At 41.5% G+C, this 16,775-nt stretch overlaps 1 protein-coding gene across 1 annotated transcript; it reads right to left on the bottom strand.

Annotated features, from left to right (window-relative positions):
* Nucleotides 1-5,033: 5,033 nt before the first annotated feature.
* uts2r3 (urotensin-2 receptor 3) lies at nt 5,034-8,468 on the bottom strand. The gene is made up of 2 exons (XM_049582710.1): nt 8,291-8,468; nt 5,034-6,884 (listed from the first exon to the last, which is right to left on the bottom strand). The coding sequence occupies exon 2, from the start codon at nt 6,828-6,830 to the stop codon at nt 5,688-5,690; it is 1,143 nt and encodes a 380-aa protein (XP_049438667.1). The 5' UTR covers nt 6,831-6,884; nt 8,291-8,468; the 3' UTR covers nt 5,034-5,687.
* Between the last annotated feature and the right edge of the window lie 8,307 nt (nt 8,469-16,775).

Here is a 16,775-nt window from a genome sequence, read left to right on the forward strand (position 1 = left end):
TCAAACAAGCAGCAAGTCTTTATATTTGAGGAGCTGGAAGTAGGTTGTGTTTGGTATTTTTGCTTGAAAAATTCTTATGTGAATAGTTATAGATTGATTTTCTACAGATTAATTAATAGACTTATCGTTTCGATCTAACACATAATCATCTACGCAGGCTTTTGTTCTGGTATTGACCAGTGTCATGGAGATCCATAATGTCCCTCCTCAGCCATGACCCCTCTGCATGAACAAACCATAGGGTTCAGATGAGTGAGGTGTCAGAAGGTCAGAGGTCGGGGGAGCTTTGACGCCTGACAGGGATGACTGTTTACGGTCAGCGAGGAGGTGGCGGCAGGGGAGCACAGAGACACAGGCGGAGAGAGAAGGAGCGAGAGGGGCAGACGTGCCATGTTTACTGTCTTTCCTAGTAAGAGCCCGAGTGTGAACCGTAATGCGTATGTCGGTTGATGTAACCTCCGGCCTTCAAGGCACACAAGCCTGGGTCTCGCCTGATCCTGGCGGCTGACACGGAGGTGTGAAGTCAGGGGACGCGATGGGGAGGAGGGCGTCTCATGGTGGGGTTGCCAAGGGGCTGAACAAAGAAACACTGTGAGCTCCCAGGTTTCAGTGTTTGCTGTCAAACCAGTGATTACAAACCGTTTTTTTAATACTGTGTCGACTACGTGTGCGGGTGTCATAAAAATGAATGTGTTTGATATAACCTGATGTTACAGATGTTGAAAGTTGGAAGTAGATGAAGTCAATTCAGGGACAATTATGTAAGACTTGAGGGTTTTTGTTATTGCAGAATACTGTAATGTGTGTGTAATAAGTGATAATGTCATATAAGGTGAGGCCATGCAGAGAAATGAGACTGTAGGCGAGGCAGAAAGTGTGGAGGGGACAAGACGTGATTGAGAGAGAAAAAACAGATGGGGAGATTGAATTTTAGAAGAGGGCAGGCAGAGGAGGAGTGCGAAGGGAATCTTTTTTGTGTATGTCTGGAGAGAATGGGAGCCTCTTATACGCCTCACAGCGTGAATTTGGCCTGGGCTGCGGGCCCGTCTCGTCTACACAGCAGGGTGCTTTCCTGAGCGGGCTGCCCAGGGGAGGGGCACCTGCAGCAGCCTCACACACTGGTCAAGAGCAGAGGGCTGGGAGGCGGGGCGAGGGCTGCTGGGATGGAAAGATGCTTGGTGGTTCCAGGAAACGGACATGTGCTGGATTATGAAATCCTCAGGTAGAACAGAGTGACGATCCCGAACGAAAATATGTGTCTTGGTGTTTTTCCCCCGTGGACCAGAGAGGAGGAGATCTCAGGATGAAATCAAAAGCCTCTGTTGCGCAGGACGACAAAAGTTATGATTGGAGCAAGTCAGCCGGCGCTGGCAACTACCAACACAAACAACACAAAGTTTATAGATCGACCAGCCTGCCAACTGAGACAATATTTTCCATCCATTTGGTTGGCTTGACCAAACACCACGTATTTGAAGTTTATCAAACACTCAGTCATCCCCGCAGACCTGAGGGAGGACTTAATCATCTGATATATTGAGTTTTAGAACACGCAGACACCCAAAACCTGTCCTCTGTGCAGACTCAGAAAATTAAACAACAAGCTCTCTGTGCTTTAATATCCACGCTGCTGCCGAGTGTCCTTTTTGGACAGGTTTCATCTCTACTCATGCTACACCCTCCATCTTCTGTCTTTTTGGTATGACCCAGGGGTCCAAAAATCACTACGTCTCATATGAGGGCTCACGATTTCAAACGTATACGGCGCTGGCGCTTTGTCTGCAAGAAATTCCATTTAAATGGACAAATGTGCTGAGAGGGCCTCAGTTGTCTGTGGAAGGTGGATGGATATTGCATTAACTTCACAACAGAAGCGCCCCCTGTGGTGTGACCGCACAGGGCTCCGGATAATAACTGCAGTGGGAACGTTCTGCTCAGAGGTAGCCAACACAGGTAAATGGAAACACATGGTGGGCAGCGTAGACTACAGAAGGCCTCAGAAATAGCGGCATCACAGTGCAGAGGAACTCACGAGCTGCCTCGACAAATGTCTTTGGTATGTTTCCCTTCAACCTGTTGGTATTACCACTGCAGCTTCTCCTGCAGCCCTCAGGGTTTATTCTCCCTCAGTTAATGGTTCTACATGTATGCACTTTATGTGCAAATAAATAAACCCACTCTTTAACTTTGTTTTCCTCACATGAATCAAGTCTCATTTTACATTGCATTTCACATGAAAATACTCTCACAATCCATTACCGGGGGATTATGTACTCACAGAAGTTATTGCATGTCAAGTGAAAACACAGTTAACCACAGTGAATAGAGCTTAATGGTCCCTCTGTGTGGTTGGGTGCGCAAGGAAAACTATTAAATTGGATTAAAAATTTAATGGATCACTGAAACTTCTTTATCTGCTCTCCCTGTGCTCTGTGTCAACATTTCATCGAGGTCTGGAATATCATTCCTCTCTTAGAGGACAGTGTTGCTGTTTTAAACATATAGATTTAATTGTCATTTTTCCCTTTTTTGTGGCCTATTGACGACATACAATAGTTGATTTTTTTTTTTTTTTTACTGTGCAAATTGAAAGTCATTTTAAATTTACAATAAAAGCAAAACAGTCTCCTCAGAAATTGTTCAAGGGGACAATTCACACCCGTGTTTTTTTTAATGGTTTATTTATTCATTGGTTTAATTCATTTTTAAGGAGGCGCACACTCTTTACGGGAAAGCTCACGTCCATCAGCACAGATGCAAACATGCTTTTAGCTTTATAAAATGAACCTCAAACATAATTCGACTTAAAAACAGAATTCAGTTTACATATTACTTCTACTTTGGGCTGGGTGATATGACGAACATCCAGTATTACGATATTTATAACCAAATACCTCAGTTTCAGTTTTGTGACTATTGGTGCTTTAACAAAATATTTACACAGTGAGATTTTTTATAAGTTATTATCAGTAATGTGGATATAATGACTAAGTGGGTAAAGATAGATAGTAGAACAGCTAGAACAGTCCATATAATTACATCACTTTACTGTAATGCAGCTTTAAAACCAGGAAAAGACAACACGATATTATATCAAAAATGTAAGACAATATCTAGTCTCATCACAATATCAATATGATATCTATATTTTACTCCAGTGGTTTTTCAAATGATGTGCCGTGAGGTCAAGCTAGGTGTGCCGTGGAATTTTGTGATAACCTTACCTTATTATTGCAGTATATAACTGTGCCTGTATAAAACGTTATGACTGAATTCTTAATTGACTGTATCAGTATGTTTTGTGCACTCATTTCCCAATAAAGAGGCAAAGTCTAGCCAAAAAATTTAATTCAATTTAAAAAAAAACCTTCATGGGGAGCCTATTTGTCGCTGTTACCATGTGGGAATTATAAGTGAAAAGCCCTGATTGGCAGCCAGTGTGAGGGATGATAACATTTAAAAGGAGAAAGTCATGTGCAGGACAATTGATCGCTTTATTGTACGGAGCAAATTACAACAAAGCACCAGCAAAGACAACCTACCACCTGTCAGTAGACAGTGTCAAGAAAGCTACCTGTCTTATTATTTCTTATTTTTGTCGTCTTATGCCGTGATAAGAGTGAAAACACACATTATAGAAGCTATTGTGCCCAGATATACAGCAAATACAGGTGTGCCTTGATTTTGGCTTCCCCTTTGGCCTTGGGCACAAAAAAATGTTTATTTCTGCAGGATGTAATGTGTTAGTTCACCACACCCAAATCTAGGGCTGTAACTAACTATTATTTTCATTGTCGATTAATCTTTTGATTATTTTCCTCAATTAATTGATCAGTTGTTTGAGCTATAAAATGTTAGAAAATGGTAAAAAAAAAAAAAAAAAAAAAAAAAGTTTTTCAGTGTTTCCCAAAGCCCAAGATGACGTCCTTAAATGTTTTGTCCACTTTCAAAAGATGCTCAGTTTACTGTCATAAAAGAGTAACAACATATTCACATCGAAGAAGCTGGAATCAGAGAATTTTTTAATTAGTAAGCGCATAATTTAATAGTCGACATGTAATTGATTAATTGTTGCAGTTCTACTGAAATCTGTCTGGACATTTAATCTTAAGGCTTGTGCATGTATGTTGGTTACCTTTGCAGCTTTCCTAGTTTCTCTCAACCACGTGCTGTCCCTTTTTAAGGTCTTTATTTTCATCAGAAGTAGGCAGTACAGAGCGGACAATTAATAAACTAAGAGAAAGATGGGAGATGACATGCAGCAATAGTCCCCTACCTGGACTCGAGCCAGAGACCTTACACAATCCTTACAATCACATGCTCAGCATCTTAGACCCTTTGGCCTCCTGGACACCCTCGCCACCACCATGTTTCTGGCCAAAGCACCATGCTAGAATGATACCCCCCCCCCCTTTTGTCCCATCATCCCGTCCTCACTCCCTTTCTGTCAAACAACAATATTTGCTCATCTGCGTCAAAGAGCAGCGGGGTCTGCGATACAGCACAGTGCAGCCTTTGACTCCGACAGACAGAGACGGGCCGCTGCTACAGGGAGACACAGAAACACCAGCCAGCAAGTGTATACACAAGAACGGGGAAGACCTTCCAGAGTCACTGACACGCTGACACAGACACACAAACAAAAGTATGAACACAACTCCAGGAATTTTCCTCCGCTAAGAATCATTGAATCATAGTCTTGTAGCATGCCTCACCTTTAACATCTGCTTCTCAGCCTCCTGCCTCACTTCATAATTGTTTCTCAGGTTTTTATCCTTTTTCACTTTATTGTTTTTAACATTAAAATATGTCTTTTGTGTTCTTTTGGTACGACCAAAACATGTCCCTTTCTCCTCTGTCTCCCCCAGTTAAAGATCCAATCACTCAGTGACTTACAGAAAGCATTCTCTTTATTCAAGGTTATATATTATGCAATCATTATAAACATCAGTTACAGGCCATGCAAAGCTTTGCATGACTCAGAAATGATAAGTACATTTTCAAACCCAACATGCAGGTCATAATTATTTATATATTTTTTTAAAAAGTCAATTGTTTTAGATATGTCAGGGTTCAGGGGAAGCAAACAAAGACTGTTGACCCGCTCGAACATAATTCATTAAGTCAACAAACAAGGTCTCAGAAAAATGTCCCGACAAGGTCCCGACCAGTCACAGCCAGTTGTTTAAAAACAAACATTTTCTTTGATAGTTCTGAGAAAACAAGCAGAAGTGCATCAGGGTTTTACAGGAAACGCTCGCGCAACACACAGCATAAACTCTGCTCTCCTGATGTTACTGAATACAGTACGGGTTTTCTGTTGACTTGATAAATCACTCCTCTGCACAAGAAATTACTGTAGTAACCACTTGTGATAGAAATTCCATTGAATTACTTTACCATATTATCATTAAAAACATTTAGAATCAAATGGTCAACATGTAAACTTGGTTACTACAGCAATTAAAGACATATTTTTTCATGTATATCGTACAGAGATTGTCGTCTCGATTGTCTCCCAACACAAAGCATTTATACAAAGTGCTATCATTAGCTTAGCATTGTCCTGTGTCCAGGGATAGATCAATAGTCTTTGGCACCAGTTATTGAACTCATAAAGCATTCATATACAGTACCTTTTCACACATATATGTACACACTATTGTCTCTGCTGTTAGTCACAAACACTACTGCAGTGGACTGCTCTTACGGCTGAGCTGATTTGCTGATGTCAGCGTCTGCCGGTTGCGTCTTCGTTTTCCAGTCAATAGCGTGTAGAAAAATGGATTCACACAAGAGTTCCCGTACGTCAGCCCTGTGAGGATACGATTCACTGTCACCTGTGTCCCCACCGGTACTGTCCGCAGCATGTCGGGCTGGTAGAGAGGCAGCAGCTGCCAGATCCAGAAAGGGAGGAAGCAGGCCCAGAAGGCCAGGACAATGCCGAGGATGAGGAGGAGGACTTTGGGTTTGGGGGCACGGGGAGGACAAGCACTGCTGCCCCCGCTGGCCCAAGCAGGCCTGGTTTGAGACACCCAGTAAAGCCGGCCTAGAGTAGCGTAAAGTGCTCCGATGGCCAGCCCAGGACCAAGAATGCTGGTGCAGAAGAGCACGCTCAGGTAGGCCTTGGAGCTCTGCTCGTCCCATGCTGGCACACACAGCTGGCCCTCCTGGTTCTCCCCATCCTCCAGGTGCAGCGTGATCATCATAGGCAGGCTAAGAGCCACAGCCAGCCCCCAGGCCAGGCCTACACGCAGCAGGCTGGAGGAGTTGGAGGAGGAGGTGTGCAGGGGATGAGCCACAGCCCGGTAGCGGTCCAGACTCATGGCGGTGAGAGTGAAGATGGAGGCGTGCATGGTGAGGAGGTCGAGGCTCAGGAGGAGGCGGCAGCCCAGTTCGCCAAAGGCCCAGCCGGACGCCAGGCTGTCGTACACAATGAAGGGGGCGGTGAAAAGGTAGAGCAGATCAGCGAGAGCGAGGCTCAGCACCTGGAGGTAAAGAGAGGAGGAGGGAGAGGAAGAAGAGATGGGGGTGGAGGAAGGGGAGGAGGAGTTGGCGAGGCAGGATGGGACAGGTACTCTCATTAGGCAGCAGGCCGGTCCTGCTCCACGTCTTCTCCTACTTCTCCTGCGCTTCAGAAGGAGGCCCAGAGTGTACAGGTTTCCTGTGATGCCCATTAAGGAGAGGAGGGAGAGGAGGGAGCAGAAGAGAGCCGTGGAAGCCAGGCTGGGTGAAGGGGAGATGGAGGGAGAGGAGGAGGGGGCAGAGAAATTGGGGATGATAGGAAAGGTGTATGGGGAAGGTGGAGGCAAAGAGCCTGAGAGGTCCATGATGGGAAATTATAAAGTAGTTTTTAAAGATAGAAGGCAGGGAATGTTAGATGTCTGTTTCAGTTGCAAAGTGAAAGATTCAGAGATGGAGAGGAGGGAGGAGGTGGATCAAAAGGAAGAACAAAAAGATATTGTGTTAGTTTTCATCAATACTTAAGTCTTTGCTATATTCTCCTGTTTCTGTAGATTTTATTTGTTTAAGAACTACAACAGAGCTGAAACTGATTTGGATCTCTGGGGGCGCTGCCAGGGGGTTTATGTGAATCATGACACCAGATAAAGTAAATAAAGTCATATAAACATGTAGCAGAAATGAAAATGTCAGCAAAACCAGGATGGTTTATGTTTTAAACCCGCTCCGGTTGGCACAGCCTGTCCAGTTTTATAGTTTCACCGGGAGCCAGGCGAGGCTGTCATGGTTTTAGTAAAATAATTGGATTTTCAAAGTAGGAGGGAAGGCTGTAAATCCACAAACCTACAAAGCCTGTTCTTTCTCCAGGTCAGCAGTTGGGCAACAATTAGGCTAAGTGAGGCACAGAAGTGTTAGAAACATGAAAGAGCTGATGTGACCTTTTTGTTCGTGTGGACTAATTTTATATCGCCAAGTTTTAGTTTACATTTCTGGGTTCTTGTTGTGCGTAATTGCGCACGGGTGATTTGGATGTGGACCGGTGCGTGAAATCTGCAGAGTCAGTGGACAGACTTTGTTTTACATATTTTAATTTTAAAGGGAACTGAAATTTTGGACAGTTACAGCAGAAGAGTGTGAATATATTTTACGACTTTTGTTGAATTATTTTGCTTCATGAGACAGGCGTCATACTTTCAGACCAAGACTAATGATTCTCTGGTGAAATGCAATCTACAGAGACATCAAAGCAGACGCGGGGTGCCTGACAGAAACGGCCTGGATGACACATGGTGACCCGGGCTGCACCGGAGGTTAAGAGCTACTGTTGAACTGCAGAGGAGCAGCCAAACCCCCGCGGTGCTGCGCGCCTCCATACGTTACCGGCTCTCTTTAAATAACAGCTGCGTGACAGGCCTGTTCCCGACGAGACCATTAGATTAATCCAAATATGATTTAAACTGTTGAATGTAAATGTGTGCATGCATTTTAATTTAATATTTTCTCGATAAATATACAACCCAAAATCTGAATAATCCCGTGACCAGGCGAACTCAGCATACTTTTGGTAAAACCGCACTCTTAGCGATAAATAAAACAATTATAGGCAGCTTAAAATATTTAGAGAAAACACAGGTTTCACGCTTTAAAGACTGAGATTCCTGTTGGTATATTAAACGCCCGAGAAAGACAGTTAACTGTTGCATAACGGCCTGTTTCTGGGCCTTTAGAAAAACGTTCAATATAGTCATATAATCCATACAGTATGTCTGTAGATCCACTCACATATGACTCAGTGAATTATTCTGATTTATTTTTCTTTAAAACCTACCTTAAAGCAGTTTGATTCCAGCTGATATAAAAATAATATTCCATGGATTTCTCTGATGGAAAAACTCCATCTTTAAAAGATCCCTTTGAATTCTTCAAGCATCAGATTATTTATCTGCAGCAGGAGCAGGAGGAGAATATGTGGCGACAATCTGCCTCCAAACTTCGCTGTCTGTCCTGCTCACTGCAGTCTGTATGTGTCTGGGTTGAGGGGAGAGGAGTGTGTGTGAGGAGTGGGAAGGGGGTGGGATGGGATGCTGAGTGAGGGGGCTTATCCTTCAAACTACTGAATATTAATATGAAGTGGTGCTGGTGTGAGCTGGGGTGCAGGGAGACCCCACTTGTTTAAATCATTTCAACCAGAGCAGCATCAGAATATATGACACTGACATCTCTAATCATATACTTCACTCTCCAGCAATTAGTAATGTAGGTAGCAATAACAGGAAAAGTTCAATTTGCCATATCAGATGGGGTTTGTGGTTGAAATCTACTTGTCATAGAAATAATACAGAATTAATGTGGAAGACATTTGAAAACATTCACTTTATGGTAATTACAGCTTGTTTCAGTTGCTTTAAATTATGGCCACAGCTCAGCCCACAGCTGAGCTGAGTAGTGGCAGAAGAATTTAAAATACAGATAAAGCTAATATTAGCATGTGTTTTACATTCTTATGTTTTATGGCCATGTTTGAGGGGATTTACAGTAAGTTTAATCACGCTTTGATGACTCTCTAATGGTTTCAATACCTTTGAGCCAGGCATAAATCTCACACCGAGCTCACTTCCCACTGAAGTCAAGAATCTGACCATAAATGGTATCGCAACATCATATTTTGGCAAATTATCCGCTAGTGTATAAGTCAAAAGATATGGTCATTACATTGAGTTTTGAATTGTATTGTGATGGATTTATTAAACCTGGCTTCATTCAGTAATAGCACTGTTATTTTTCTTTGATGTCAACTTTATCTAAAGAATGTGGAAGATAAACTGTAAAATACATAATAAAAGTCTTTGTTTTTTTAATTACGTCTATGACCTCTATTTTAGTCTCTCAGCTATAAAGAAAACCTTGTTACAATGCCAGTGGTATTAAAAGCAAAGTGATGTGTTTATGGTCGTCCACACAAATGGCAATTAAGAAAGAATCAGATATGAGCCCCTGTGACCCCTGATAAAAGTACATAAGTGGATAAAGGGGAATTTAAAGGGGGAGTGCACACATTTTCAAAATTCATACATGTTATTCCTATGGTTTAAGACAGTCCAAAAAATATTAGTTAACAGGAACAACTCCATAACAAATCCAAAAACTAGAGTGGTAAAACTCACATTAGGGATGTGTAAAGTGTAAAGTCTGGAGCTGCTCCATAGACAATGAATAAGTTGTTTGCAATCACGTAACTGTTATGGCGCACAAAATTCAGATGTAGGGCAGGAAATGATAAATCCATATTCTGTGTGAATTGGAAATAGAGGGAGGTAACTACATAAAAGGGTTAGATGAACCTGCAGGTAGCAGGTATCGTCAGAAAATTGAAACTCATGTTGAATGTGATCCATAGAAAACAAAGAAAAGTGACTGACCAATTTGGCCGATGTGGAAACAGCTGTCATTCCAAATCACCACGTTATATGGTGAGTCGATGTATAGCGTACAAGAGTGTAGTGGGCTATAACTAATATGTGTGTGGTTGGGTCCATGACTGAAACAGCTGCCGTCATGTTTTTGGCCAAGGGTGAGTGACTGTGCTTGAGTATAACTGTCTCTTATATTTAATGCGTCTATCGCTGTCAGGCTAATGTTAGCCTAATAGCTAATGTTATCTGACTTTAGCTATTATTTTCTACTTACGAGGTTCTCAGAGGTTTTATGAAATACCATTAAAACTCTGGGTTAGGGTTAAAAACGTCCTCCTGAGACCTGAACTTTTGTTTGGTATGCATATTTAATTTTTCCTAGCTATTTGGGATCAGTAGGACCCGATAAGTATAAATAAAAAACTTAACATATTGTCAACAATGTCAATGAAAATTAAGTCCCAATGTCCTTAAACAAGACGATAATAAATTCCTAATGTCTTCAAACGAGTTCTTCCTAATTAACAGTGCCTTAGCTTGTTACAGTTGCTTAAATTGGTGAAATTTGTTGCCATATCAAACTACAAACATTATTAATCACAAACAAACAAGTTTCAACCATTAGATGTGATCAGGTTTTGTCCACTTATGTGTCAGGATCTACTGCAGACTGACTTGGCAGAGATGGCTGCCATCTTGTTTTTACATGGATTAGTGTATTGTGGTCTTACTGCCACTAGATGGCACAAAATAGTGTCCACAGACGAGGACAATGGGTTTAAGTTAAGCAGAATGAAGTATAAGGTCAAGTAAACCCAACATGTGATGTCCTCATATGAGGACACAGGGTCTCTGGAGGATGTGGGACAGTTGTAACTCCATCCATTTCGAGACATGATTAACACTTTAAGGTTAACATCTGACATTAGATGACTGTGCTCCTCTACACTTAAGGAGGAGGTTTTTGATCCACATCTGCTGCTGTTTCTCAGTAATTTTTTTTCACTTTACTTCTCCCCTTTACATCCTACTATTTTCGTGACATAAAATGGCCCTTGTTTTTTCCTAATTTGATTAGAACCGCTATAAACAGCACAAATTGTAGGCATTTGTGCAGTGTTGGAAGTGTCTGCCTTCAGTTGTCTGATGTCATATGTGAAGAAGCTATTGGGAAAGATGTTATGGATGACACAGAGAGCACCCAAGGGAATGTTCTGAGTATATGGGCACATTTTCTGTTTCAGAGAACTCTACAATAATAAAGCTCAATAGACTGAATCGCAGTGTTTATTTACATTAACTTCCAGGTAGAAAATGCTTGCATCAGATACATAAACTCAAACAGCGCTGACCAAACACCTCCTAGATTGATTAGTTTTTAGCCACCTAAAAATTGCCCATGCTAAATTTACAACATTTTCACAACTTTATCATGCTGTCAGACAGCCTCTTCTGACAGGGCACTGATTATCCCAAAGCCACCAGACTAAATTGATTTAACAAGGTAATTTTACTCAGCAGAACACTGGAGTTGCTGGTCTGCCACAGCCTCGATTGGTTAGTGTGTAAGGTAGAGCAGAGAAAATACTCAAATATAGTGTTACAAGCTTCCGTACCGGTAGATTTTGTTCATAAAATATGCTAGCTAAGCAACAAAGTACATAAAATAAACACAGCAGAAACATCAGATAGGTTGTACCACCATGTCGAGCTACTGATCTTTGAAGAAATAAACAAATTTGTCAATTTCACATATCTACACAGTTAAAATCAGTTGCCAGTTGTCTACCCCAAAGTGATTACTGTTAGCACGACGTCATGGTGATACGGTCTATTTGGGTGTAAAAAAGAAAACAAACATTCTGTGGGTTCACATTCATTGTCTATGGAGTAGCTCCAGACTTTATGCTTGATGACATCACAAGTTTGAGACTTACTTCTGGTTTCTGGTTTTGATAAAGAGTAGACCATGTCTACAATTGTTGATTGAACTTTCCTTGGCCATGGAAATAACATATTGGAATATTTAATTTAGGTGGTGTTCCCCTTTAAGAATTGAGACCTGAGTGGCTCCATCAGTAAAAGATGACAGACGATCTTTGGTTCCCTTTTGAACTCTGGAGTGTTTTTCTTAAATCTACAACTTAAATTCGTATAGGTTAGAGAGTGCATATTTGATTATTGGTTAAAGAAGCCATTGTTGCAATCCAGAGGTCATGAGGTTACTCCCCTGTAACACAGACGGGTCAATCAGAAGCCATCTCAGATTGTTTCGGACACGACCCCGTGTGTGAATAGATCTCATTTTCTGCTCCATACCTGAAAAATGTAAGCATTAATATGAAACTGCAGCATTTAGTCTAACAGCAAGATTGAATTTGACTCAGTAGAGTTTAGACTCTCTGCGGGAAGGGCAGAGAGACAAGCGTACCGAGCCAGCATATCACTGGTATTTGCTGTCATTTCATGACGCACTGCAATAACTAATGCACTTCAACTTTGACCCAATGTCAATACCACATCAGCTCATGTTCAAACACACGGCGCCTTGCACCCCCACAGGGGATTTATACGATGATTTGGTGTTTAAATTATAGAGGAAATTAATTATCCAGCACACTTGCCTGTATCAACATTTTTCCATGTCAGAGAAAAGTTTAACTGGTGGATCTAATAAGTGCTCCGACTTTAAGCTCTGACAACATCGCAGAATAAACGGGTCTTTCAGCAGTTATCAAAAGCAACTTACAGTTGCCTGTTATCCACTGAGTTGTTTTTGGCCCGGCCGTCGTAGAACCCACAGCTGCGGTTTGCCAGCTTCAAGAGGCTGAACAACTTGGAAATGATTCAGTTGTGACTAGCCAGTAAAATGTGTAGGCTGTACGCCTCATGTCGGTGGTGGGGAGTCCACTGTGTCTGCTTCATACATGTGCTGGCGTACATAAGATAGACAGAGACAGGCTGTAAAGATGAGAAAGGGACGGGTGGAAGGGGGGGACATACCTATCCCCACGGGGTGTGAGGAATTTGAACAAATACCTGGCACAGGCATGCCAAAATAGGAGAGGGGGGAGAGGACCGTGGAGGCATGAGAAGCCCAGGCTGCCTCACACAAGGACACGGACAGGTAAAATAACTTATTTCATGGAAATGGAGAAGCAGGCTGGAGTGCCAGAGTGGCAAAAAAGTTTTAAAGAAGTGATATCAGGTGCTCTGTGGCTCTCTCATTTACATACACGTGGAAAAAAGGAGCAAGACACAGTGACATTTGGAAACGGGTATTGCTTAACTTTAACATAGAAAAAAAGGAGTGGTGTGGAGAGCAGACTGAAAGAGTCTGAGCACTGTGCTGTTTATTTGTCTTTGTCAGAACACATCAATCTCAGTCTGTGCAGACACTTTATGTAATTTCTAATTACATTTACCTGAGCTATGGGCTTTGTTCCAGTGCTGTGACCTGCACTGCTTGTGTTTCTCCTTGTAATTAGCCAGCATCCATCTTAGGTATGCAAATATAGGAGGTGTGAAGATGAGAGTGTAGGAAAAATTGCCTGTGCTGATAATGAAGGAAGCTTTTAAAATGAGGACTGGGTTGGTGATTATATGTGTAGGAAAGGAAGCGACTGTAGGTTTAATGATCGCCAACATGATAAACTGTATTGGCATTTTAGAAAGGTGCTATAGAAGTGCGAGTCCGTTTACCACCCATCACACACATTATTCCACATTTGTATCTTTTTTAAAAAAATTCTTTAAACAATACAAATACAACTACATTATAACACATCATAAACCCTGGACGTAGACGTACAATAGTAAAAGGAAGGATAAAAAATCACAGACACACTAAAAAAAACAAATCAACAACAAAACAAACAACCAAAAACAACTTAATAATGATATAATTTTCATTCTTCTTCTAAACTTGGCCTTAATATATTCCATCTAATTATATAGTAGTATTTAAAATGCTAGGACAACCTTGTAATTCACCCAGCATTACTGTTTGAGGGAACATTAGTAAAAAAAAATCGAACTTGATGCAAGCCACCTATTGATAGTCATCCAAAAAGTTCAGTATCTTCAATTTCAGATTAACAGAAAAGACAGTTTCCATCCTCTTCCATACCCCAACCAAATAGCATTTTTCTTGTCGGCAGTATTTTGTGTAGAATTGTTAATTGAAAATATTGTGACTTTGAATCAGTAGCAGCTTTATAAATTAGGTCGTTTAGGGCTTGACCATGTACTGCAGCATCCCTGGTTCATGTCTGGCACAGCGCCTATTGTAGTGTGTCATCCTCCATCTATTTCCCCTTGTTTACTGTCATCTCTGAACTGTCAGTTAGCCACTAATAATATAAAGGTATAAAGTGGCCTGAAAATAAAAGAAGAATCACAGTCATCAGTTACAGTGTTTAGTGCTTTGAAAGGCAGAATTTAATCTTATCCGATGTTTAAGCACAGAAACAGAAGCCTAACTAACTACAAAACCAAACCCAAAAACACAGTTACAGTACCTGTTCAAAACATGCCTGTGTGTAACTGGACAATCTCTTTGCCTGTGGAATTGATGCTGTCAGCTTTCTTTGGAACTGCTCAAAGTTTTGAGTACTTCTTCCACCACTGCCAATACCAACACTCCCAGTTAGAGAAAGGGTGAAAAGTTCAGCATGACAGCGTTTGCTTACGACCCCAGATCACTAAATCCGCCCCTGAAAATCACATCCAAGTTGCAGCTACTCTGGTGAACTACACTTAGCAGATATGTTAAGTTCCAAATAGGCTTGTTAGTTGCTTTCTTTGACGTAACCTCCAAGGCTTTATAGTAGAGCATGGATTTAGTTAGCGAAGTATTTTGCCAGTGGTGATGTAGTCTCTATATACAGACTCTACATTCTGTGAATGTAGAGTCTGTAGGCAAACCCTGGAGATCTTGCCTCCGGAAGAAGAGTGGGCGAGCCCTGGTTTCCAGTTGTAGGCTGTTTGTAGTCCGCGTGATATTGACCAATCACGTTTGAGCCGGCTGCAGTTGTTGCCAGGTTAAACGGTCCGTGCGGTGAACTAACTAGGCGGAACATAATTGGCGTCACTGCAAACTCCGAATCCATCACAATGGTTCAGCATGCTTACTTATATATAAACAGAAGTCGGAAACGGAAATTCGCCTCCTTCGCCCAAATCAAACCGGAAGTCAGATGCCGAATACAACCGATGGGTTCCGAGAATGGTGGTTATGTGACCAGTGTTATCAGTAAGTGTGGGAAATTTACATAGTTTGAGTTGCAAAGTTGCAACACTTGAAGTGGGAAGTGAAGATAATTTCGGTCGTAATGTTTATATATCCAACAGCAAAAGTGAACTGCAGTCTCAAATGATATGCTCAACTCAGTCTGCAGAGCCCTGAAACCCGATCCCCGCTGCTGCACAGAGCACTGCTCAGTTGTTTATTCAAAGTTCATCAATATTAAAAGTGTTGCATGCCCAAATTGCACCAAATTTGAGACTTAACTTCCATGGGTTCCTTTTTTTGGTTAGAAGTCGTCGAAATCAGGTGCCTGGGCAGTGACCTGCGACATCAGAAACCAAGGAAAAAGCCATCCTTTAATGCCGGCATGATGCGCGGCAGGGTGCTGTTATAGTTTAGTGGTGTCCAGCTTCATCAGGGGGAAACACGGTGGGAGTAGGACAAAAGTTAAGGCGGTGACGATTTTCACCCGAGAGAGTGGTGTTTGCATCCCGTAAGATTCTAAAGCCAAACCCTGTTCTTTTTTCCTAAACATAACCATTTGTTGTTGAAGGAGAAAAAAGTCAATTTGTGGCATTGTACCAACGTAGTGTGTTTATTTTGAAAGACACTGTATTTAAACATTCAATTTCCTGTGAAAACGGAAGTGTATTTTGAAAGAAGACCATGCATGTAACAGGCAGAACTTGACACGGTGTCCAAGAACGTCAACAACCAATGCACCCAGGGTACCTTGCACGTCAGTTGTGGAGATGGAAACCAAAGGTCAATATGTGACGAGGTTGGAGTGAGAATGTGTTGGTCCAGACAACTCATACGTTCTGAATTCGCAGATGATGCTAAGACACCATTAGCCCCATTTGGCCATATTCACTGTATAAATGGACTACAACTGTTATTTCTGTTATCAATGAGTCTTCTCATTATTTTCTTAATTAATCATATAGTCCATACATTTTGAGAAAATATTAAAAACAAGGTCCATTCATAATTCCCTAAAGACCAAGTTGACATCTTAATTTGCTTGTTTTGTTCATCCAACAGTCTAAAACTGTTCAGTATTCCTTTACAATGCACAACAAACGGAAGCTTTTTTACTTGGTAAATGACTTAATCAGTTATTGCTGTTGTTGCAGATTATTTTTCTATTGATCAACTAATAAATTGATCAGTTCAGCTCTACCAACAACAGCTGCAGTATCACAGTGGGAACCTGTTACAGAGCATGACCATGGCAGTGAATGGATTACATTGGAGTTTATCCTAACATATTTCATTACATTAATTGTGTGCTTGTCACAGAGAAATGTTTTCTGCCACACATTATATATTCTGTGGTTTCTGCACCTCAACAGTCAGGATATCACGAGGCCAAAGCGTCCCTGAGGTGTCTTTGTGCTACTGGGAGTTCACAAGAGGTTGAGCATGTAAAAACAAAATGGAGCTTGAGATCACACTCGCACTCCCTTGAAAAAACAGTCTTTGTTATTTTGTATATCTTCATCTATTTATGCAGCCCACCCAAATGAAGGGGCTGTAACATGTCCAATCAGTGGGTAGTCACAGTTTGACAAACGCCCTGACACGTAAACATTAACAGCTCCCTAACCTTTTCCTGGCTGTCCTTGCTTTCTCCATTCATTTCATTAATT

This window comes from Epinephelus fuscoguttatus, linkage group LG8 (genome assembly GCF_011397635.1).
Source record: "Epinephelus fuscoguttatus linkage group LG8, E.fuscoguttatus.final_Chr_v1".
Lineage (NCBI taxonomy): Eukaryota > Metazoa > Chordata > Actinopteri > Perciformes > Serranidae > Epinephelus > Epinephelus fuscoguttatus.